Source organism: Micromesistius poutassou (genome assembly GCF_964030765.1).
Source record: "Micromesistius poutassou genome assembly, chromosome: 15".
Lineage (NCBI taxonomy): Eukaryota > Metazoa > Chordata > Actinopteri > Gadiformes > Gadidae > Micromesistius > Micromesistius poutassou.
This window is the reverse complement of record NC_140285.1, coordinates 13,099,097-13,123,167: the sequence shown is the minus strand read 5'-3', so window position 1 is coordinate 13,123,167 and position 24,071 is coordinate 13,099,097. Positions and strand designations below refer to the sequence as shown.

The 24,071-nt window shown below is 46.8% G+C and overlaps 3 protein-coding genes across 6 annotated transcripts; 2 read left to right on the top strand and 1 right to left on the bottom strand.

Moving 5' to 3' along the window:
* Positions 1-502: 502 nt before the first annotated feature.
* Positions 503-5,793, top strand: pcbp2 (poly(rC) binding protein 2). 2 transcript variants are annotated; one of them, XM_084480286.1, is made up of 13 exons: positions 503-645; positions 1,362-1,489; positions 1,629-1,652; positions 1,756-1,788; positions 1,929-2,045; positions 2,166-2,297; positions 2,458-2,586; positions 2,693-2,767; positions 3,004-3,045; positions 3,533-3,605; positions 3,700-3,755; positions 4,168-4,337; positions 4,587-5,793. In XM_084480286.1, exons 2-13 carry the CDS (start codon positions 1,421-1,423, stop codon positions 4,621-4,623), a joined length of 957 nt encoding a protein of 318 aa, XP_084336412.1. In that variant the 5' UTR covers positions 503-645; positions 1,362-1,420; the 3' UTR covers positions 4,624-5,793. The 2 variants fall into 2 exon arrangements, with proteins under 2 accessions (XP_084336412.1, XP_084336411.1); XM_084480285.1 differs by having other exon boundaries at positions 3,004-3,063.
* Positions 5,794-7,353: 1,560 nt separating this feature from the next.
* Positions 7,354-14,735, bottom strand: map3k12 (mitogen-activated protein kinase kinase kinase 12; the record flags this gene model as incomplete). The annotated part of the gene is made up of 13 exons (XM_084479859.1): positions 7,354-7,518; positions 7,710-8,007; positions 8,229-8,296; positions 8,419-9,181; positions 9,321-9,452; positions 9,756-9,872; positions 10,242-10,351; positions 10,467-10,575; positions 10,821-10,979; positions 11,275-11,433; positions 12,173-12,364; positions 12,978-13,161; positions 14,234-14,735. The coding sequence occupies 13 exons, from the start codon at positions 14,733-14,735 to the stop codon at positions 7,354-7,356; spliced, it is 2,958 nt and encodes a 985-aa protein (XP_084335985.1).
* A 2,133-nt stretch (positions 14,736-16,868) lies between these two features.
* Positions 16,869-23,933, top strand: aaas (achalasia, adrenocortical insufficiency, alacrimia). 3 transcript variants are annotated; one of them, XM_084479549.1, is made up of 17 exons: positions 16,869-16,897; positions 17,244-17,394; positions 17,800-17,927; positions 18,180-18,235; positions 18,565-18,656; positions 18,940-18,986; positions 19,230-19,328; positions 19,754-19,897; positions 20,357-20,477; positions 21,098-21,222; positions 21,857-21,917; positions 22,019-22,109; positions 22,641-22,722; positions 22,880-22,947; positions 23,070-23,151; positions 23,377-23,461; positions 23,607-23,933. In XM_084479549.1, the coding sequence occupies exons 2-17, from the start codon at positions 17,293-17,295 to the stop codon at positions 23,760-23,762; spliced, it is 1,539 nt and encodes a 512-aa protein (XP_084335675.1). In that variant the 5' UTR covers positions 16,869-16,897; positions 17,244-17,292; the 3' UTR covers positions 23,763-23,933. The 3 variants fall into 3 exon arrangements, with proteins under 3 accessions (XP_084335675.1, XP_084335677.1, XP_084335676.1); XM_084479551.1 differs by lacking the exon at positions 16,869-16,897 and adding an exon at positions 16,909-17,074; XM_084479550.1 differs by lacking the exon at positions 16,869-16,897 and adding an exon at positions 16,909-17,090.
* Positions 23,934-24,071: the final 138 nt, after the last annotated feature.

Here is a 24,071-nt window from a genome sequence, read left to right as displayed (position 1 = left end):
CATCTGTGACCAATAGGTCCAATGCCTTTTAAATGTGTACTAGAATAAAACGGTAAAATCACTGAATTAATGAGAATATATATTTATTTTAATTCGATTTAAATTGATTCTTCCTTTCCATACATATATCAATATCCATAACAAACCACGTTGAAATTAACAAAATGGTCAAAACTATAAATCAAATCCGTCTTGAAAAATAACTATCCCCAATAAAAAATGAATTGTATTGCAATGTAATTATATTTAAACTACATTCACTCAAAACTGCAAAGAGATACCTTTGTTCGTTGGTTCTATGTCCTAGAAAACGATATATGAAAAAAGCCTTCGGGAAGGAACTAAAGCAAAACACAGTAGTATTTTTAAACGATGACGTGATGGATGCGGGAGTGTGAAAACCACGCGATTTGAGGACACGCTAGTGGGCGGGGCCAATCATGAGGAAGCAAGGGATAGGTTGAGGTTGAAAGGTGAAAGTTGAATCAATTTTGTCTTTTGTGCAGAGCAGAAGAGTGGAGTCTGACCGAGCCGCAGTTTCTCTTCCCTTTTCCCCGAATCCTTTTAAAACTCCCTCCCGAACCTCTCCCCTTCCACCCTTGCCACCCTACCCTCCCCCAAACCGCACTTCGACGGCCCGATCGGGTAAGCATTCATGAATGGGCCTTTTTATTTGCAGTGAAAGAGTGGGTTAATAATGGTTCGCTTTGCTTGATTGTTAAGGCCGCAGATTGAATGGATGCGGCTATTTCCTGAGCCATGCAAGGCTCACGCAAGCAGGCAATGTGTGGATAAACCATCAGGGGAATCGGTATTCCTTCCCTTGTGAGCGACATTAGTGCAGAATTTGACCAAGTTAAACGTGAAGGGTGCGGTGCATGCATGGCTCTGGGAAGGAGCTGGTGTTGGATCGTATCAGTGTAGGTGAGCTAGGCTACTTGTTTAGCTTCGGACTCCCACGATCGGTAGGATTACTCCCAGCGATCCCACCTCGACACAGAATTGCCGAATTGCTTATTCCAGTGCGTAGAAGATGTGTGATCCAATCTCGCAGTTCATTATGAGTTTTATACCAGGGTTTACATCGATAGCGTCCAGTAGCTGTGAGCGTTCTTGATGCTTTCCACGGTGTGATGGGCTCTCTGCTAAGCTAACCGTAGCATGGAAGATGCAGATCTGATCGAGTCTATGAAGTCGACGTTTACTAAATATTAATGAGTGCACGCAGAATTCTGAACCATACAGGCATGGTTTTTAATTAAGCATGCTCAATTATTTAATTTTAAATGTGTAATACACATTTTATAAAAGAGATCTCAATCTGTCTGTTTTCTGTTTATTTTATTTTATTTTCTTTACAGATTCTACGACCAAAGATTATTTTTCTTTGCAAGCCTAAACGTTGATATCTACCGCTGTTATGGACTCTGGTGTTGTTGAAGGAGGGCTGAATGTGACCTTAACTATCAGGCTTCTGATGCATGGAAAGGTGAGTTTTGTACCTGTAAGCTTGAGCTTGTTTGGATGAGCATCACTGCCTTGTTGCTCTTCAATATATTTGATTGACTCGTTGTACTCATTCATAGTGGCTGTATTACTAGACTAATGCAATGGTTTGTTTTTTGTAGGAGGTTGGAAGCATCATTGGCAAGGTAGGTCCTTTATGTCAACATTGGGAAACATCTTCACTCACTACTTGACTTGTCCTTTCTTTTAAAAAATGCTCACTGACTTTTATTTGACATTATTCTACAGAAAGGAGAGTCTGTAAAGAAGATGAGAGAGGAGGCAAGTACTCACTGTAGACTAACTCACTGCATGAAGGATGCAGTCAGTTGGATATTTTTACACTTTATGCATGATAATATAGGTTGAATATGTATATCGCAATAAGTCATTGTTTATTACATTTTTTGGGTGGTCTGTAGAGTGGTGCCAGAATCAACATCTCAGAAGGAAACTGTCCAGAGAGGATCATCACTCTGGCTGGACCCACCACCGCCATCTTCAAAGCGTTCTCCATGATTATCGAGAAGCTGGAAGAGGTGTGGACGGTTCTGCACACATCATAATAACAAATGCAACGTGTAATGCTGTTATAATCAATTCAATTCAATGGCTATATGTAATGATATACTTGCGTGTGTGTGTGTGTGTGTGTCCAGGACATCAGCAGCTCGATGACTAACAGCACGGCCACCAGCAAGCCCCCGGTCACTCTGCGCATCGTTGTCCCCGCCAGTCAGTGTGGCTCGCTGATCGGCAAGGGGGGCTGCAAGATCAAGGAGATCAGAGAGGTTTGTTGCTCAACGCTTACGGGAAACGGGCACCGCAAGTGGCGGGGAAATGACGCCACAAGTTATGAAACATTTGTCGGACGCAATCACAAAATTCCAAAAGAAAAGTCAATGTAGTACACCTGAGTGTGGTGTTGACGTATTGTTATGCCTCTCCCAGTCAACAGGAGCTCAGGTACAGGTAGCAGGAGACATGCTGCCAAACTCAACGGAGCGTGCCATCACCATTGCAGGGATCCCACAATCCATCATCGAGTGTGTCAAGCAGATCTGCGTTGTCATGCTTGAGGTGGGCCTTTTACTTACCTCCTCGCTCTGGGGTCAGGGTACCGGGGTGGTCTCTGTGTATGTCGGGGTTGGACAGCAACTGATGGTGGTGGTTTGTGTTTCCCTAGTCTCCACCGAAGGGAGTGACCATCCCTTACAGGCCCAAACCCTCAGGCTCTCCTGTCATCTTCTCAGGTGGTCAGGTAAGCAGTTCATATCTCTGGATGGTTGTTTTTTTCACCATATTAGGCTCCACTGTAAGGTGGAAGGTGGGACTCTATAAAGCTATTTCTTTTGTTTTTATTAGGCAGAGGCTTTGCCTTTTTTTAAAGTCGTAGCACGTGTTTGGCTTGTTTTGAGTGTTTTGTGTCTGCCCTTGAAGTGGTGGATAGTGGCTGCTTCAAAGTAGGTCCTCATTGTACTGCTTCTTGTCTTGCAGGCTTACGCTGTCCAAGGACAGCATGCCATTCCACAGCCTGATGTAAGTGAAGGTCCCTCTGTAAGTGATCCCATTAATTTTCTTATTTGGGCGTGGTTGGGGTAGAAATGACAGTTTTTAGCTTCATCCCTGTGACCTCCTGTTTTACCCACCAATAACTCCATTTACATTCCATCAGATATAGAATCTTTCAGTTTTCCTTTTATTAATCGAATGCCTGTCTTGTCTTTCCATAAAAGGTTCTGTTTTCATCCTTATTAATATTGAATGTATAATGCATAAGTGCATGTACTATGCAATGCGCTTGCTTATTTGTATGTAATGTTGAACTGAAACATTCAGCACAATATATTCAAATTTAATTTAAAAATTGCTCTTGTCTTGATTGGTATATTGCGTCTTGCTTGAGTCATTGCCAATAGTAATGTTTGGTATTCTGTTTCAATGTAATTTATTGTTCTATTGTACTGTGTGCAATGCATGTGTTAAGCATTTGGAGATGTATAGTAAACATTTTATATTTCTTCAGCTCACCAAACTACACCAGCTAGCCATGCAACAGAGCCCCTTTCCCATCGCCCCTAACAACCAGGGCTTCCAGGGTAGGTGGTCAGACTGAACTCTGTCACAGCTTGTTCATTCTCAATGGTCTCGGGAAATGAACATATTCTCACCCTGTGTGTTTGTCCTCTGCAGCTGGGATGGATGCTTCTGCACAAACTGGCTCTCACGAGCTGACCATTCCAAATGATGTAAGTTTGAAGGACCGTCTCAGCGACTCACTTTCTGTTGCTGCGGTGACCACATGGCACATGATGCGCCTCCAGCAAAGCACTGGACCCTAGGTTGGGTTGTGGGAATATCACACACGACTGTTCAGTGCTTTTAACTCTTAAAACATGAAGGCTTGAAGAAAGCAGGTCTTTAGATTTTGTTGGTTTTACGGCATCAAACAAAGCTGTTGTCTGATTGGAAGGTCAGCGGCAACCAGGTCATCATTGAAAATGTTTGAACTCTGATCGTTCAAGGTGGAGAATCCACTGTCAACGGCCAACGGCGACACTCAACTCGTCACCATCACCTTTTGACCACTGTACTGCTTTTGTAACCCTGGAAACCTGACTCGGACTCACTCTGTGCTGTTTTTCCTCTTCCTAATTATAGCTGATTGGCTGCATTATTGGCCGCCAGGGATCGAAGATCAATGAGATCCGTCAGATGTCCGGTGCTCAGATCAAGATTGCCAACCCAGTGGAAGGGTCCACTGACCGCCAGGTCACTATAACTGGGTCCCCCGCCAGCATCAGTCTGGCAGAGTACCTGATCAATGCCCGGTAAGCAACCGTAGGCTAGGAACACCTCACCAGGAATACACTTCACTGTAGGTGGCTTTTAAGCCGTCAATCCCAAATGTTGTTGTAATTGTTAGATATTTACGATACTTTTATGACCAGTCAATAATTCTAATTGAAAAACAATGCACTTAAGCTGTGAAACAAACGATTGTAGCAGTTAAACGTTGATGGTAGTTTCTGGCATGCTTAACACGTTGGTGAAAATATATTTTTTGCTGTTGTTCCTAGGCTGTCTTCTGAAGCGACGGGACTGGCAGCCAACTGACGAGGAGGTTCTTCATTTGCACCTTATGTTACCCCCCCACTACTTTTTTACCAAGATCTCCCTTACTGGATTTAATGCAAAAACTAAGTACTCTGAACTCTCCTTTCTTTTGGTTCCACACCTACTCAGCTGTAATTATATCATTGATGTAATGATATTTTATTTATTTATTGTTTTTAAATTCCCTCTTTTGCCTAGTTTTTAAAAACATTTTCTTCTGTTTATTGTTTTTTTTCCCTCTTATTCTACTGTATTTTTCCGTAAGACCTTGTTGATATAGCGGAAACGTTTTTGGAAAAATCTGAAAAGACATAAATGCGTGTTTTTTATGTCAGATTTTTCTTAGAAAATGTAAAAATAAAAAAAAAGACGATCCTAGATTTGACTGTTCTCTCCCCTGATTTAAAAACCTATTTATTTTTTATTTAATACACCACTCTTTATTATAATCCCTTGCTAGCTGCCACTGTTATCTAAAGCTATACTTCCTGAATGGGTCATGGTTGGTAATGTTATGTGGATATAATTTTTAAGTACACTTGAAGATGTATGGAAACCATTTGTGTGAAGGTTGTTGCTATAATCCTACTTTTTATTTTATTTATTTAAAGGTAGCAGCGTAATGGAGCATACTAAGCTGCATAACTAAGCTGAGAACTTTGTCATTCCTGTATTTCCATCCATTTTGTTTCTCAATCAGGTCTTTTAACAAAACATTGTTGTGTATCGGATTATGATGGGTCAGGTTCACCGTATGTCTCCTGCAAGGGGGCCAGACCTGAGGTGTGCAAAAATATTTTTCTTTTCTCTGAAATTAATAAGATAATGAGGATTATAATAACATTGAAAAAATGTTTGTTTTAAATAGAGAAAATATTTTTTTTAACTGCAGGGCTGGGGACTGCTGCAAGGGGGGGCTGGGAAAGACATGAGACACGTAGGTCTTGATATAAGTATCACGCTGAGGTATTAAATTAAGAAATGCGAGAAGATTCTTAAAAGTAACACTAGTTTCTTGCTATCCTTTATGCCTGGGTCGGATTTTAAAGTTTTTTTATTCTTTGCAGGATGAAGAAACCCTTTCTTTGTGAGATTTCTCAAACTGATGTAGATTTGGGTGCAATTGAATTGTTTGAAGAGCTTAAACAGAAATAAAAATGTGACATGCTATTGTTGTGCATCTGCCTCTTTTTATTACATTGAAAATATCTGCCTTGCATAACCACAATTCACTAGTGGGCAAGGGCAATGCAATTAGAGTATTTTGGGCATTCAAAATGGGATTTGATCTTGTTTTACAGTATAATGCATTCCACTCCCAATGCTGGATCCAGAACAGAACAATGCATTGTAAACAAACACATTTTTACCAATACATTATTTATTCATATTTTGTTATAGTTAATATGTCACCGGTACAATGTGCAATGTTGTATAAAAAGGATACATCTAAATTAATCCAAGGATATTTGCTTTTATTTTATTGACATTTTTACTAGTACCACTAGGGAGCAGTGTTTTTCAAAATTCTTATTCTCTGCTGTAATTGGGAAGTGTAAAGGGATAGTTCAGCTTCTAAGGCCTACATGATTTAGTCAACTATGACTCTTAAACAATCCTAAGTCATAATATCTGCCCCAGTGTCTTTGGTTGTCAAGACCATGACAGTTGGTAGCATTTGTTGAGTATTCAGGTCCAGTCAGAAGCCAAAAGTCATTGTACTGAGAAAACGCATGCAGCACCTTAAAAGCATTCAATTTTACTCCTGCTTCGCTGAAACACCAAATGCTATCAACCGTTATTTAAAAATCTTGACCAAAAAACGGCATCAATGGGATTGACATTACATTGGAATAATCAGACTTCCCTTCAGTAAATTTAAACAATAGATAATCCTCATAATCATACAAATCCTCCCCAAAAGCAAATTGTATTTCAAACTCAGGAAAAAAGTACATTATTTCCTGTTAGATAATATTTTCATTCGGTTTGACATTATTTTGTAAGTGCCCAAAAAAATATTCATTAACCAAAAAGATAAAGTAATTCAACTATTTAAAAAAGTGTAAACTCTCTCACAAAATATAAAACAGACACATCATAAATTATTAACATGTAGTCATGCATTTGTTCATAGGGCTGCATAACATTTAGTCTTAAATTCTATTTTACACTTAAAATAAATTTAGATTTGTCATGTGTGGTATGTAATTAATATTTACATTATTAGTATTTAACACAGATGTATGGAATGCCAAGACTCTCCCACAGAGGGCGTTGGGGTGCCGAAAAGACATGGACTTTATAATTTGTGAGTGCATCTGTTTTTTTGTTGTTTTTTTCTGCACACATGGAACAGCTGCTGAAGGTATCTGGGTCATTATCTGCCTAAACTCTGAAAAACCTTTAATAAACACACCAAAAAAAAAAAAAGAGTAATTTACCTGATGTCACAAGCTGCCAAACGATCTGACATCTATTCATGACACATACAACGATGCCATCTTTTTATCGCTATACCCAATGACAAACTCGCTAAACACCTAAACCAGCTGTATGACGACATGCCACACGCTAATGAAGTAGTGTCCTAAATGAAGCCTGCCCCCCCGCCCCCCCGTTCGTGACCACGGTGACGCGCTACAGACTGACAGACTGGTGGACACTGGTGGTGGAAGCTGTTCAGCTGTAAGGTAGATTAGGTTGACGCCCGGTGTGCCTCCTGCTGATCTACGACGGGCCCGCGTGGGGGGCCGGGGGGGGGCCCTGCTGGGCCGCCGACGGTTGGCACGGCGACGCCCGGGGCCCGGCGCTGGGCGGGCGACTGGGCTCTCCGCTGCCTGACTGATCCAGCTCCGCACTGTCACAGTCCGAGTCGTCACACAGGGAGCGCATCTGAGGAGAGGGAGGGAGGGAGGGAGGGAGAGAGAGCGAGAGAGAGAGAGAGGGAGAGAGAGGGAGAGAGGGAGAGAGAGAGAGAGAGGGAGAGAGAGGGAGAGAGAGAGGGAGGACATCACAGGGGGAGCTGAAGTGGTGGGTCTAAATGGCACTCAGTGAGGTGAAGCCGTAGGGACGCGGTGCTTTACCTCGGTGGAGGTCTGCCCGGGCTCCGCCCGCGCCCTGGCCCGGCCGGGGGCGCCGTCCCGTTCCGAGAGGCCGTCGGACGCCTGCGTGGGCTCGGTGTTGTCGGCGGGGATCTCCGACTCCTGGGAGAGCAGGTCGTCGCTGCGGTCGTCCAGCTTGTCGTCCGTGTTGGTGCTGACCACGTCGGGCGTGCCGCTGTGGGAGTGGTCCGTGGTGTGGCCCTCCTCGCCGTCCGACACCGACAGGTTCTCCGAGCTGAAGGTGGACACCGACGGGCACTTGGTGATGCTGGTGGGGCGTCTAGGGAGATCCGAAAAAAAACAACAACGACGACAACAACGTCTGACGAGGACTGGCGTCAGAAGCAAACGCGGACAAAGCAAACATGCGTCACCGCGCTCGCCGCCGTGCCACCGAGGCATTATGTCATCCGGTCACCGCAAATAGCAACGGCACGGAGAAAAAGTGAACTGCAGAGATTTCAGGGGAAGTGCGTCTCAGTGGGAGACGGAAAAACTCACCGTCTCCGTGGCAACTCAACCTCGCTGTCAACCTCACCCTCCTCCTCCTCCGATGACACCCCACGCCTCTGTAGTCGGGAGACAGAAAACAAGTAAATGAGGAGAATGTTGTGGCGCTGCGACAGAGCCTTGCAAAAGGGGGGGACACGGCGCCCGGAACGGCCGGCGCTCGCGGTTCCGGCGGCGCTACCTGTTTGCGCGATATGGCCGCCCTGTAGAGGATGGCCGAGGGGGTGAGGTGCTGACCGCCGACGCCCCCCGAAGCCCCCCGGGGCATCCTGACGCCGCCGGCCCCCTCGTCCTTCTCCTCCCCGTCGTGGGGCAGGCGCGGGATGCCCAGCGACGCCCTCCTCGCCGCCGCCGCCACCCCCCGGCCGCACGGCGAGTCCGGGCTGCTGGAGAACGGGAAGGACGCCGCGTCCTCGCTGGGCGTGTCGCTGCGCGGCGGCGTCTCCGTGAGGTCCTCCAGGCCGCCGGCGCCCCCCGACTCTGAGCCCCCCAACACCGCCGAGGCGCTGACGCTCCCCCCTCGCTCCAGCCCGCCCGCCGCGGGACCCCCCTTGCCCCGGCCGCCGCCACCGCCGCCGCCGCCGCTGCCGCCGCCCTCCAGCGTGGAGCAGATGAGGTCGGGGCTGGACGAGGAGAGCTGCCTCTGCGGCTGGTCGTGGCCGACGCCCCGCAGGGCGGCGCTGGGGTCCAGGAGGTGCTTGGCGGGGTCCGGAGCGGAGCCCGGGCCGTCCTGGGCCGTCACACCCCCGTGGGGGGCGGACTGGGTGGCCTTGAGGCCGGCCAGGTCTCCGCTGCTGCCCTTGCCGGGCTTGCGGTGGCGGGTCTTCACCCTGCGGGAGCGGCTGGGGGAGGTGGAGCTCCGGGTGGGGCAGGACGGGACGGTCACCTGCATCACAGAGGAGTCCAGTTTGGGAATGATCACCTCCGACTTCAGGATGTCCGGCCTGAGGATGCGGACGGAGAAAATAGGGTGAACATAACGTAGGAACATGTATTACCATGCTCATAGCCATCCTTGTCAAAACCGATTAAATTATGACACTATTCTTTATGCCCAATGACCCGTGAGGTGAGCCTTCCCACCTCTTTCCTGAGGGGAGTTTCTGTGGAACATTTCTCTTCTTGATGAGCTTGTCCATGGAGTTGGTGGAGCTGCTTTGTCTGGAGCTGTGCTTGAACAGACCGGGGAACTTCTTGTCCAAAGACTGCTCTCTCCTGGGGATTGCACAATGATTTATGTCATTTATGCATTCATTTTCTGGCTGCAGAATTATTTGGATGGAATCTTCTCTCAAATGTTTTCATGCTGCAGTTAGCTTTCGATGCATCAACACATTTTGGAATACAGTAAAATTGAATACAGTACAAGGCAATGGAACTTAGTTGTAGGAGTATTTTTGGAACAAAGTCCCAACAATCCCAACGATATATTCATCAGGCAGTACAGTGATATTTTGCCAGTGAACATATTGCCAGGCCCAGCTACACAGACCGTGTGATTGGTGGACTCGCTCATACCTCTGCAGCTCTTTCTCTTTGAGCTCCAGCTGAAGCATGACGGCGTTGAGCTCCACGTAGAGGTTGTTGGCTTTCTCTAGCTTCCTCTCGTAGTGCTCACGAATGTCCAGCGCGTGCCTGAGGAGCACACACAAACAGACGGGGATCAGTCCCTGCTGTGGACGCCACGCTTTCCGCCTGAAAAGCTCTTCATGAAAGAATGGCACTCTCCGGCAACTTCTTTTAGCCACGAGGTTCAATAACAAGAGCAGCATGGAGAAATAGGACACGGTAGCCCTTCAGTAATAGAAACTGGTACTGTTACCAGCATGGGTAACACTTAACATAAGGGTACCTTAATTAACATTGGCTAGTGCAGTAATAAACATTCACTCTAAAGTGATGCCCTATTATGGGCTGGATGTAGTAAGGTGTGGTTTCCTGCAGTAAGCCAGCAGTAACCACACAATATTTCCATGAGAGTGGGTTCACTTTACAAATGCATACCTCAACTCCTCCCTGCGTCGGTTGACCAACTCCTCGTCCAGCCGGTGGATACAAGTGCCCTCAGATTTGATCTTCTCAAAATGCTGTTTAACCTCTTCCCGCCACTCGGCCTGTGAGGTGGACCACATTTATTGTAATCCAATGGATGGGATGAGATGGGAGGACTTGTTCTATAATACAACTCGTCTGATTGGTTTAAGCATTGTGAATCTGATTTCTTCGTACCTGAGACTTGAAGTAGGTTTCCTGCGGGGTGGAGAGGATATCAGCGGACGCAATGTCCAGGTGCAGGAGAATCTGCCGGAAAGACGGCCGATTCCTTGGCTTAATGTTCCTGCAAAGTCGGAAGTGTGTGTGAGTTTACAACTAACCTGTCAATTCAACAAACGGATGATCCTATAGATGGGGTTGCCTTGTTGCAGAGCACCTGGAATCAGAACTGTGTTTATATTATAACTATTCTATACAATAGCTCCTCTGCTTGATCTGTCCCTCTGAGGATGGCTTGTTTCATCCCCCTCCTCACACTTTATCCCAGCCTTGTCTTCAGTATCACAGTTCACAGGACGTCTCACACACCAGCACTGCCGGAGCAGGATCTTGAAGCCGTCCGGGCAGCTGTCCGGTATGGGCAGCTGCAGGCTGTTGTTCCCAATGCCCCAGATGATAGCCGAGGAGTCCACATCCTTGTATGGAATCTCCCCGGTTAGCATCTCCCATAATACCACTCCGAAGGACCTGGAAGATCAAAAGTCATTATTGTATTGATGTAGCACTTTAGGAAACACTCAGGAAAAGCTTCCAGGACACAACATCAAGCAATGACCGTACATGTAATACACTCTCTCTCTCTCTCTCTCTCTCTCTCACACACACTCTCTCTCTCCCTCTATATATATCTATATGTATAGATATATATATAGATATATGTATCTATCTATAAATATATATATAAACCCTAAAAAAAATGTATAGACATTACACAGACATCAATGTTTGTGCATCAGACATTAGAGAGCTTTCTCAGACTTACCAGATGTCGACCTTTTCGGACACTGGCTCATTTCGAATGACCTCAGGAGCCATCCAGGCTACGGTGCCAGCGAAGGACATCTTGGTGCTCTTCTCACTCAGCTCCCTGGAGGTGCCAAAGTCAGAGATCTTCACCAGGTCGTCGTGGGTAATCAGCATGCTGAAAGGAAGAACAGGAACAACCGGACCCGGTACTGTGATGATGTCCCATCGTGGAAACCAGGATGATGGGACTGCACTGTGGGAGCTTACATTGTCTAGTGTCTGATTGGACTGATGATATAACCTTATTACCCATCGCCTTGTTCACACCAAAACCATCACGTACGCTTAGCGTTAGCATTGTGGCATACGCTTCATATTGATTGACATGTTAATCAATGTTTTAAGTCACATCTGCTCTGTGAGTTGGCCATTTCAAGGCCTTCATGATTCGCGGCTCCTTGTCTTTTTTCACAAGTCTTCTCTATTTATCAACGTCAACTGGAGCGTATTTCCCATAGCTTCATTCAAAGCATGCGTATTTCAGTTCTGCTACGCTCGGTATGCATCACCCACATGTATGAATGACTGATGTGATGATCCACCCAGAGTGAGTTGGCAAATCCATCTCAACAAACATGGTTATCAAATGTATTGGAAATGGTTGAACAAGAAAATGTATCTTGTTCATTCGACTCTCAATCTCATTTAGAGTCGAGTAAATCTGTTTCAACGAGGTAAAGTGAGTACTGATCATAGACTTCAATAGTGAACACAGATACAGACAGATACAGCATGTGTTTTAATGAACAACGGAAGTGGAGACAGAGTCGTTGTGAACTGGATGTGCGTGGATCACGCCCTGCTAACACTTTGCTCACGTTGCGGTGTGGGTGTGAACGTGGGGTGTGACATACTTGGGGGACTTGAGGTCTCGGTGGATGATTTTATGGAGATGGAGGTAGTTCATGCCCCCGGCGATGCCCATGGCCCAGTCCACCAGGAGGGACGGGGTGATCTTGCGGCCGGCCCGCAGCACCTCGTAGAGCTGGCCCTGGGCGCAGTACTCCATCAGGATGCAGTAGCACGGGGCCTGAGTGCACACCCCCCTACGCAAGGGACCAATCACAGGGGTTAGCTGACAGGTGAAGTCAAGCTCAGTCTCACAAACCAGACTTTAAAAGAACATCGAACGTAATCTTTTGGCAAAGCTGATGGCAACCAAACTCATATCTGGGCGAATCATGGTTTCATGTTCTTTTGCTTTGTATTTTTTTCAACCAATCATATTGCTTGAGGCTGGGATCTGTAAGAGTGTTATTGGTCAACACAAAATTGGAAGTAGTAAACCGTTAAGAAGACTGTAAGGGTCTCAAATCAACACTGGTAGTGTAGACTGACCACTGTAGCAATACACTTTTTAAAATCCCCTTTTGACAGCTTCATCAGCTGGTGCAAATTGGTTTTCTTCAGGAGCATATATCTCTGTAACAGAACAGGAAACAAGGCGTCTCTGCGCCCCTAGCAGTTTCTGGTTTCCGGCCCAGGCTCTGTGCCGTCTTCCCCCAGAAGCTCTGCTATAACATAGTGGGACTGCTCGGTCTGAGATAAGGTCAAGCTAAAGGCCCATCCCACCATTGAATCAAAGTCCTACGCTGATGCCCTTTAAACACAGCCGTGTGGAAACAGGATTCCAGAGAGCGGCTTTCTTTAGCTCCTTACTTGAAGGTGATGATGTTGGGGTGCTTGAGCTTTCGCAGGTGTTTGATCTCGGTCTCTTTGATGTCCCTCACTTTCTTCACGGCAACGTCGTCTCCGTGGTACTTCCCGAGGAAGACGGCTCCTTGGGCCCCGCTGCCCACCCACTGGAGCTCCGAGATCTCCTCGAACGGAACCTCCCAGGATTCTGGAAGTCACGGAGAGAGAACCGTCGTTGGTTACCAGCGTTGGTTTGAGGGTCCATGACGAAAACCTTTCATTGTGTAAACTCTCACACAATGAAAAGCTGACCTTCATTATATCTTCAAAGCCGGGTTTCCATCTTCAGGATTTCATGCAAAATTCCAGCCACAGGAGAATCATTATTAAAAAACAGCCTTTGCTATTGTAATGTATGCATTTAGAGGTTTACTGACTATAATCAACTACGTGTCACAGCATGGGACATGAGCAGGAACGTCTCAAACTTCTCCGTTCATCCACTATGTTCTGCACTCTGAGCATTAGTTGGATGGATAATTGTGATAAACCTGATGCCTGCCACTATTTGCACGACGCACACACACACATACAAAGACACAAACAAACACAATCACACACACAAACCCCCCCCCCCCACCTAAACACACACACACACACACACACACACACACACACACACTTCCCATAGTGTGCTCCGTGCATCGTTTGTCTTTGTCGTCGTCGGGAGACAACGCAAGCGCATGAGGGAAGATGGACGGTAATTAACGAGATAAGCTTGGCAGAATGAAAGAGACGCTTTCAGTAGACCACTTCTTCACCAAGTCCTCTGATGGGCTCAAGTCCCCAGCTGGCGGGCGCAGGCAGACGCACATATGGCCACACTAGTAGCTGAAGGGAGTGTTGTCAGTGAGCAGTGTGTCGTCCTGAGGCAGTGATTTGCGACGATGGCCATGGGGGCAGGTAGACGGATGAGAAGAACGACAAAAACAATAGAGGCCCCCGGTCAAGAACCCAACTCACCCCGGGCTGAGGGGCCAACTCAGTGATCAATCTCCAGTGTCTACGATTAACTTTGACAGTTTAACGCTGGAAATGATGTACCGGCCTGATCTTGAAGTTCTGTTTCTTGGCACTGCATCGGTGTGTGATCAGAGCCCCGAGACACCAGACGGGGTCGTCACTAAACACGTGTGTGTGTGTGTGTGTGTGATCTGCTGTTTGCGGCGGATCGTTTGAGAGCAGTGAGGTGGAACCCGTGTTATTCCCGCTCCACGTACCTTCCTGGTGATGCTTGTGCTCTGTGGAGTAGGCCTTCCCGATCATGGTCCAGACGGGCTTCAGGCAACCAAACAGTCCCTCCAAAAAACCTCCGCTCCCCGGCTGGAGCCGGATGTTATCCGACTGACCACGGACGGCCCCGGCCTCCGAGCTAAGCCCCGCCTCCGCCCCTCCCCCACCGCCGCCGCCGCCGCCCCCGCACTGACAGGCCTCGTGTTCGTGCAGCTTCAGCACGCCGTTGTCGAAGCGCCCCGAGGGGCCCTCGCTGGGGGTGGGGCTGCAGCCACAGGTGTGGGGGCCCCCCCCGGGCACCACCTGCCCGCCCGTGTCGATGGAGAGCACATTGCGGAGGACACACTGCGTAGGGGTCAGGTCCGTCTCCGGGGTGCAGGCAGGGGTCTCGGCATCGATGCGGCGGTAGGGGGACTCTGAGATGGGGGTGCTGAAGCCTGAGAGGGAAGGGGAGGGGGCGCGGGTCTCATGGATACAGGTCCCACTCATCAGGGGGTCCCCCACCTCCGATAGGTTAGGGCTGGATGGGAGGTCAACGGAGGAAAGGAGGAGGAGGGTCAACCTTGAGGAGGAGATGTGCGGAAATGAGATGCGTTAGAACAGGTCCAAAGTCCGTCTGCAGCAGAATCTGAGGAGACTGATTTATATTTTCATGCAAGCCTCTGTCGAGGCCGTAGTACTACTGCTTCAATTCTCCCGTCTGCTCTCGGCACCGGACAGCTCCCACAGTAGCACTGCGACCCTGGGCAACACTAAGGCTTACAATAAAAGATTGCATGTTTTATACATGTTGTTGTGTACTTTTTGGCATCCCATCATACGCCAAAAAGACCCAGCAGGTTGAACTGCTGCCGTCAGATTCGTGTCAATACGAACCAAAAGATCTGGGGACATGAGGCCATCGCACTGACACGAGACGAGGTTTTTATGAATGAAATTGTCTACGAGGGGGTGCCTTTTACAACCCTCTTTTGTTTAACAATATCACCGAAGAAGCATCGCTGGTATTTGTCCTAGGACTCCAAACAGACGATTCGACAAAACAAACATGCCATGCATCGTGAGCAATGTTCATCTAAAGACTTTGGAAAAATTGCATAACCTTTTCAACGTGTGTATGTGTGCATCTGTGTGTGTACGTGTCACGTGTGTGTATGTGTGTGTATGTGTGTATCCGTGTGTGCGCGCGCGTGTGGTGTGTGTGTGTGTGTGTGTGTGGGGGGGGGGGGGGGGGGGGGTGCGTGCCTGCGTGTGTGTGTGTGTGTGTGTGCGTGCGTGTGCGTGTGGGTGTGTGTGTGTGTGTGTGTGTGTGTGTGTGTGTGTGTGTGTGTGTGTGTGTAAGTGTGTGTGTGTGTGTGTGTGTGTGTGTGTGTGTGTGTGTAAGTGTGTGACAAGCGCTCCTATGCGAGAGAAGAGCAAAAAAAAGAGAGAGGTAGGAGAGAAAGACAGAAAGCACATGTACATAGTCACATAGTCTACACGGGCTCGTGTACTGCACCACCACCGCGTGAGGAGAACGGCAACGGCTGTGGACTGGAAGCGTGAAATGGAAAATAACGCCAGGCCCGTGGGAAGGAGCACTGCACATAAACGCAGGAAGATCAATCTTTAAATAACCAAGGATGCGATGATGATGACACTCAGTAGCATCATAGCCGACGTGCATGAATTGAAGCCCAAATCCCACTACAGTCCGTACACAGTAAAACTGCCGCAGCGCCTGTAGATTTTACTGAATGTTGGCATCAACACAAATATCTCGTAACATGGGCTATCTCTCTACTGCACATGTATCATTTTCTACAACAATAATCGACGCTGATTTGCGTTTGGCAACGGCGATTCATTGGTGCATTGTGGACAGTGTGTACCGCATGAAGGGAAGGCATCATGCTTGAACGTCACACAGTGCCCAATTTCTTATTTAACCAGCATTCATTGATAGGATGACATTCCCATACCTTTTTGCCTTGGTTGATGTCGCGTTGTCAAGTGAAGGGGTGTGTTCCGGTTTGCAGGACCTTACTTGCAGAAATTATGAATAAGTCGTTGTTTTGTCGGCGCAGGTAGTCTCTTGTTTGGTCCACTCGACTCACAAACCACGCGTTCACGTTATCAGAACGAATCCCAGCGGGCAAATTGTGTTATCAATAACCGGGGACCCATGGAAGGGGAGACGCGCGGGGTGGGGGGAGGGAGCTGTCTCCTTCAGAGTGCTGAATTGACGTCACGGAGCGGCAGCCTGCGGGCCACCAGGGGGCGCGAGTCTCGCTCTTTTCTTGTTGTTTTGCCACTAACATATCACGGTCGTATATTGCAGCGAGATAAATAAATAAATAAAAATCCCCAAACACAAAAAAAATAGTAAATAATAAATACATTTATAAATAAATGAATGACAGTCTTTGTAATGTCCAAAAATATTATGAGTTATAATTGTCCATCTATGAGGCATTTGTTTTATTGGGGACAAAAACGAGATAATGTTCCGGAATAAAGATTGTATTTATTTTTCTGTCTGCGCGGTTGAAGTATGAATGTTATTAATTTTTTATCCTGAAGAGGACAGCAGTTTCCACAACGGCTTTGTGAGCCGCGCAGTGTTTGTACCTCCCCGGTTCCGGTAGTGTTGCGCTGTATTCGGCGGGATAGTAAGTGGTTTACCAATGGATTTACTCTCTATGGATTGACTTCATATAGAAGCCTTCAACTTTTACTAAGCTGTTAAAAACAGGATGCTCATTATGTTCCTCCAGATAATACATGATGAATAACATAACAAAATGCCACTGGAGCCTGAGCGAAAACATTGCTAGTTAGCCAGCAAGGTAGCGCTCACGTCTGGTGGGTCATTGATACTGTTGTGGTTGTGTTATCCATGCATTGTGGACAGCACTATGTGTATGGTCACTGCACATCGTTACAGGGTTTACAGATCCAACACGTCAGCGTGTTGTTGGATCCAAACACTTGTGGGACCACTGTGATCTCTTGCAGGTGCTACCAGTAGTAGCAGATGCAGCGGTGAGCTGTCAACACAGAGATCATGTGCTCCTTGGCGTTCTTCCCCCCTCCGCTGTCCCCTGGAAAGATCACTCTCTGCGAGACCAACAACGAGCTGGTGTCCACGGAGAGCTGTCAAAAACAGGTCCGAGAAAAACCTTCTTATATTATTCTTTGCTGTTGTGGGATTGTCAATGTGTCTCTAGCTTGTAAACGCACTGTGTACATGGGCAATAAGCATAGACCAGTCAATTCACGTTCTGCAATCATGTGAGTTTTATTATGAAACATTTGAATAATTAGTTAATGGCCTTTTGTTGAAGAGAGCTTGACTAACATTTAATTCATCCTCACAAGTGTGACGCTGTACAGTACACTGGAGCTAGCTAGTATAATAATCTGTGGAGGATACCCATTGTTATTGTGGGAATCATTACTATTTTTATTGCTACTGACACAAACCTATTATGTCATTTCCCTCACCGATATTCAAAATCAAAACCCATATCTCGTTCTTGACGTCTGTGTTTGTGGTTTGTATTTTCTGTAGGACTATGGTCCCTTGAGTCTTTACTTTCCCCGGGAGTCGCTGAAGCCACACAGTCGTACGGAGAACAGCAGCAAGGCGGCCTTCCTGCAGCACTCTGAGACGCTGTGGATCAGGAGTGCCACGTCATGGTAACACACGCACACGCACACGCACACGTACGCGCACGCACACACACACACAGCGTGTGCAGCCTGTGCAAAACTCCCACCATCGAAATCTATTTTTAGTAGCAGACTTCTTGTATTTTACAGAGAATTTCCGCTGTTTTACAACTTTCCACACAGAAATGTGTGACAAAAACAATTTGTGAGACCTAAACAGATCGGTTTTCAGCTGAAACAGTGATTTGGGGGTTTGCTCTTTAACTTTGTGGTTGACAGGAGGGAGGCAGGGCTCACCGGGCTTCTAGAAGAAATCGTCAACTCAAGCACAGAAGGTAGGTGACGCTGCTGTCCTTCTGCTTGTAGACATCCATCCTCCCACCCACCAGTCCTACTGTAATGACATGGAGTCAAGGGTGTGACATTAACTATTATGATATTTAACTGACTGAGGTTACCTGTATCAAAGTGATTCATGGATACTTTACTTCAATGAAACTGATCTAAATAAATAGCTTGACTCTAATAGCCACAAGAAGCACTTAACTTGAGGCTTTCAGCCAAGTGTGATGGATAAAATATTAGTATTATGGGACTTTTATTGTGTTATCTGATCAGATATATGTCAGTGTCAGACTTTTATTTTGTTTTGGGGTCTTTCCAGCACCGAAGTGGCTCTCTGTGAGTTCGGGCTGCGTCCTGGCTCTGCTCCGGAGGGTCTCGTCCCTCCATGGTGCCCTGTTCCCCCACCTCAAGGTAACGCCTTCAGTAGGCTGGGTGGTGGTGGTTGTTGTTGTTTACACACACACACACACACACACACACACACACTCACACATCTCACACATCTCACACACATCTCACACATTTTCCAAATTCGTGAGATGCACATTGCTCACGATGCATGGCATTGTTTTGTTTTGTTGAATCGTCTGTTTGGAGTCCTAGGATAAATACCAGCGGTGCTTCTTTGGTGATTTTGTTAAAAAAAAGAGGGTTAGGAAAATTTGGTCTCAGCCTTTTTTGTGTTTCTACTTAGTTGAGCAGTGAGAACATGATTGCAGAGTTCTCCCAGGTGCTGAACTGGTACGTTTTAACCTTTTTTGTGCAGATTTTTTTTGCAGTATTAATAATAGTCCTTCCATATAAATGTTCTATGTAAAACCTTTCAATGTGTTTAATGCAAAACCATTCACTAGGACTTGGCAATAACTTATGTTGTGCTTAAAGTTAGGTTTGTAAACATAAAAAATATGCCATCCCATTTATTACAGCATTGTTCAGTTAATGCTTTTATAAATAGGATTCTTCTGCTCCATGTTTTACCAGGTCAGACTGTGCAGTGCGAGCCTTTGCCTGGCATCCTCATACAGAAAAGTTTGCTGTGGCCCTATTGGACGATTCGATCAAGATCTTCAATCCCAAGAGGTAATGCAACCTTTGTGCAGACGGCCGTCACACAGGCCTGCTTAGTATGCTCGGATAACAAGCTTGAGGATTCCAAAACGCAGACCAGCAGCAGCTCTCGCACTTTAGAGAACGATACTGAGCTATAGAACAGATCTAGAATAGATCAAGCCAGTGTAATCCTGATAATAGCATTTTATCCTAACAGTGGCGAGTAAGATTAGTGTCTTTGTAACTGGGTAGACACGTCCGTCCTTGAGGGAAATTTGAGACTCCTAGTCCCCCCTCAGCAGCATTTATAATTTGTGCATGTCATTCCCTGCAATCTGATCCCCACAGTTTGTGTATCAGGGCAGCAGTACCACCCTATCTGGGTCGATCTCCTGCATCACGGTACGGTGTTCTCTCTCTCCTGCTCTCTCTATCTCTCTCTCTCTCCCCCCCAGTGCCACACCCCCCACCCTGAAGCACCGGCTGCAGAGGAGCGTGGCGTGTGTGCAGTGGAAGCCGCTGTGCGCGTCTGCGCTGGCCGTGGCCTGTCAGACCTGCCTGCTGGTCTGGCACGTGGACCCCTGCTCGCTGTCCATCAGGTACACCCACAGGGCCTCCCGATGACGTTAGCGGGCCGCGTAGCTCTACAATGCTGGACCACTCTGCTCTGCTGCCCCGCTTTAAAAAAGGGAGCGGTTCAACGTCGTCATTTAGGTTCCATACACACTTTTGACATTTTGGTGGAAATGTGCAAATATTTAGATTGCTCTGTTTACGCTGGACGTCATCACTGCGAAGGGAACATTGCACTTTTTTTTTAACACTTTTTATGTTTTGGTCTTGTGTAGTCTTAGTTATATGTTTTTTTTAATTTAATTGTAGTACATTATCCCTTATATAATCTTGACTGTATTGCCCATCTGAATGCATTTAAACTGCATGCGAGGTCATCATATCTAAAAAATATTTTATTGTATGATTATACAATTGATCTTTGTTGTCAAAACAGTGACTAGCCAACAATAAAAACTCTCCCCTCCCTCTGGACATCCCCCCAGGCCGTCCTCTGGCTGTGCCCAGGTTCTGTCTCACCCGGGCCACTCCCCGGTCACCTCCATCGCCTGGTCTCCCAGCGGGTCCCTCCTGGTGTCGGCCTCCCCCGTGGACACGTCCATGATGGTACCTAGTTAGCATTCTCATCCGTGACACAATGGGTGCGTTCCAATAGTCATTCTAAAGTGTAGTTAGCTGGAGAAGCAGCCTCAAGCGGCCTTTGAAGCTGCTTCGGGTCAAGGATACATCAGTGTATCCTGCACAGGAAGAACTAGAGATATTATGGTCTGACTTAAGATACTAATCTAAAATCTGAAGGCAAGCTCACATCTGGGATTCGCTTCATATTTGTTTTGACCCATCATGTTGCTGGATCAGTAAGCCTGTCATTGGCTTTTAAAGCAAATACAAACTCGGGCAGCAAACAGCAAAAAGTGTGTTTAAACATTTAAAATGATCACATGTAGACCACTGCAGAAATACCATCTCCTTCTGCTATCTTCGTCTACTTGCGTGAATCAGTTTCTGTTCAGTAGAATATCTCCACAACAGAACAGGAAACTAACTCTTCAAGTTATGGTGAGAAGAACCATCCCCCCTCAAAGGTTCTTCTAGGACCGCTCTGTATGCAGTGGAGGACGTAGGAAAAATATTTGGAACAAACCCAGTATTTGTATCTGTAATCCCTGTGTTGGCTTCTTGCCGTCTTATGTGCGTGTTTGTGTGTGTGTGTGTGTGTGTGTGAGGTGTGGGACGTAGCGGCGGAAAGCAGCGTGCCCCTCCAGCGTGTGGGCGGGGGAGGGGTGTCCTTCCTGTCCTGGTCGCCCGACGGCAGCCACGTCCTGGCCGCCACGCCCGCTCCCCTCTTCAGGTCAGCGCTTGTAGTGTTGTGTAGACAGCGGCAGGGTGTTCATGAGGCTGCCCTAATCTGTCTGGAGCTCTTTGTCTAAATTACTGAAATATCTTTGCACACATTTTTGGTCTGTATCCAGTATTTGCTGTCATCAAGTCTTATAATCGAGATGCAACAGCTATAGGGCTTGTAACATGCATACATGTAGCAACGATGTAGGTCTCCTATTGATTAATTGAATGGCCGTCAAAAGTCACCCAACCCAAAGTGATGTCTTGCATTTGCTGTCTTAAAGTTGCATTCACACCAAATTACAAAAACAATTTCTTTAATTGTTTTAATTTGTTTTAAATGTAATTTTCACATTATTCAAATGTTGCTTCGCTTTTGGTGTGACCATTACTTTAGCCCATGAAAACTTATGCCAATAAAACGCACCTCATTTCAGAATGTGCGTGAGGAAGAATAAAAAGAAACTAATTGTTTGGATAATCTTTCAAGCCATAAACAGAGAATGTTTTGATTGTTTGCTTCTGGTGTTTGATTGTTAATTGACTACTTGTTACAAAAGGATGTAGTATATTACTATCTCGCATTCCAGTCAATGTATGTATATCATATCATGAATGCAAAGTCTGTTATTGTGTTTCAGGGTCTGGGAGACCAGGATGTGGACGTGTGAGCGCTGGCCCTGTCTCAAGGGCCGCTGTGAGGTGCGTCTTATTAAGTCTTATCTGTGAGGCTCTCAGCAGCATCTCGTCCTGGCGGTAAGGAGTGCGTCCTAACCGTGTGTGTGTGTATGTCCTCCCGTTAGTCCGGCTGCTGGAGTCCTGACGGCAGCCGCCTGCTCTTCACCATCCAGGGGGAGGCCCTCATCTACTCCCTGACCTTCAGCGACACGACAGGTCAGCACACACTCCTTTAGGGCTATTATATGGGGCCACTATACTTAAAGGTGACATTATACCACCAGGTGTGAGTGTGATTAGGCGTTAGGCGCCTAGATGTGTGCCGGATAGATCAGTCTACCAGCCTACCCAGTGGACCGTAGCAAACGTTGCTTATCTATCCACACATCTAGGTGGAAACGCCTGCTTGTGATGTCAGGTTGTAACGGCTAATCACACTAGCACCTGGTGGTAATATGTCACCTTTAAGGTCCCCTTTTTGGTATGCCATTTCCTATTATTTAGATTTTAATGTATAGAATTCAATGTTATTTTGCAATTTGCAATTATGCAATTTACATTTTGGTTTCAGCAACGATGTCCCCACGAGATTGAATTCAATATTTAGATTTTATTTTACAAGGGTTGAATCATCTATTACATATTGTATCAAATATATACAGTATATCAAACATAAAACACACACATTCCAAATTCCTATTCCATGTTGACCACACAACTAGTGACCTATTTTCGTTCAACCCTCAGGAACTATGAAGGGATCAAAGGCAGCGGCGATCGTGGCCGACCTATCAGAGACGACCTTCACAACGCCCGCAGGTGACATCATGTAAGAGAGGCTCCGATGCCACATCATCCGTCGCCTGATCTATTATGAGACCGTGACTAAGATCACGGACACGGCTACCCCTGCAACTGACTCCGTATCGCCCCATCTCACCATGATACGATTCACACACTCTATACACGGTTCATCTGTCCACCAGTGTCGGCGGTGAGGTCCAGCTGCTGGCCTGGGACCCGAGAGGAGAGAGGCTCGCAGTACTGCTCAAAGGTCACTCTTTTACTCCTCTTTTTACTCCTCGTTCATTCACTCTGACACGCAGCTGTTCCCTTTGATGTTGGGAGAATAGACGGCTGCCACTCTAACGGATGTCATTTCGTGTCTCTTCTCAGGGGATTCTGGAGCAGCAGCCCGGCCTGCTATGATAGCGGTGTTCAAGACCAGAAATGATCCCATTTTTGAGCTCCTGCCATGGTGACTAGCTTTGACTCCTTTTTAAAAGCCGTGTTTTAAACCTGATCCGATGCATGTGTTTGTATGTTCCACAGGAGTGTGCCAGTATGATGGTTGTGTGAATACTCGTACTACTGTACTGTATACTGCATACTGTAACTCCTATATGGAGCTACGACGAGTGTCTTCCAGGCAGAGTGGTTCATGCGGTCCCTGATTGACGCCTGTCTCCTGCTCTTCCCACAGTGGTTTCATCCAGGGAGAGCCGGGGGCCCAGCCCAGACTGATGCAGTTCAGCCCAAACTTCCCCCACGGGGCCATGCTCACTGTGGTAAGGGCCCAAGGGAGTTGTGTTGTTGTTCACTCATCTACTCATTGAGGTGATGGTTCTGGTTGTAGTTGTACACCGATGGACAGTCAGTGACCGAGGCTCTCTCTCTTCCTCTCTCTGCCTCTCTCCGTCTCTCCCCCCCCAGTGTTGGTCCAACGGTAGGATCACCCATGTGCCTTTCTATTTCCTGAGTGCCGGCGTTCCCCACCTGGGTCTTAACGGGAGTCCCGCCATGCCACAGCCTGAGGAGCGGCTCGTGGACTACGGCAACAGCACCCTGTTCACAGAGCTCTGCTCCTGACCACGCACACACACTCACACACACACACTCACACACACAGCCTCATCCTGCCCAATGCCAAACCGTTTATACACAGTGGTCAATTCATAATTTCTTAAGGCTCATCCATGTGTATTTAAATTTCACCTTGCAGTTATTTGAGTATAATTATTGAGTCTGGCTATTGTAATAAAATATTTTTTTTAATTTGAGACTTCAATGTGTCTACGTGTTTTTCCTTATGATTTACAGTTCACCCAGGTGATAGGTATTGGGTGTCTGCTGTAGGCTGCTTAGGGGAATAGCATCTGCTAATTGACTTAAAAAGTG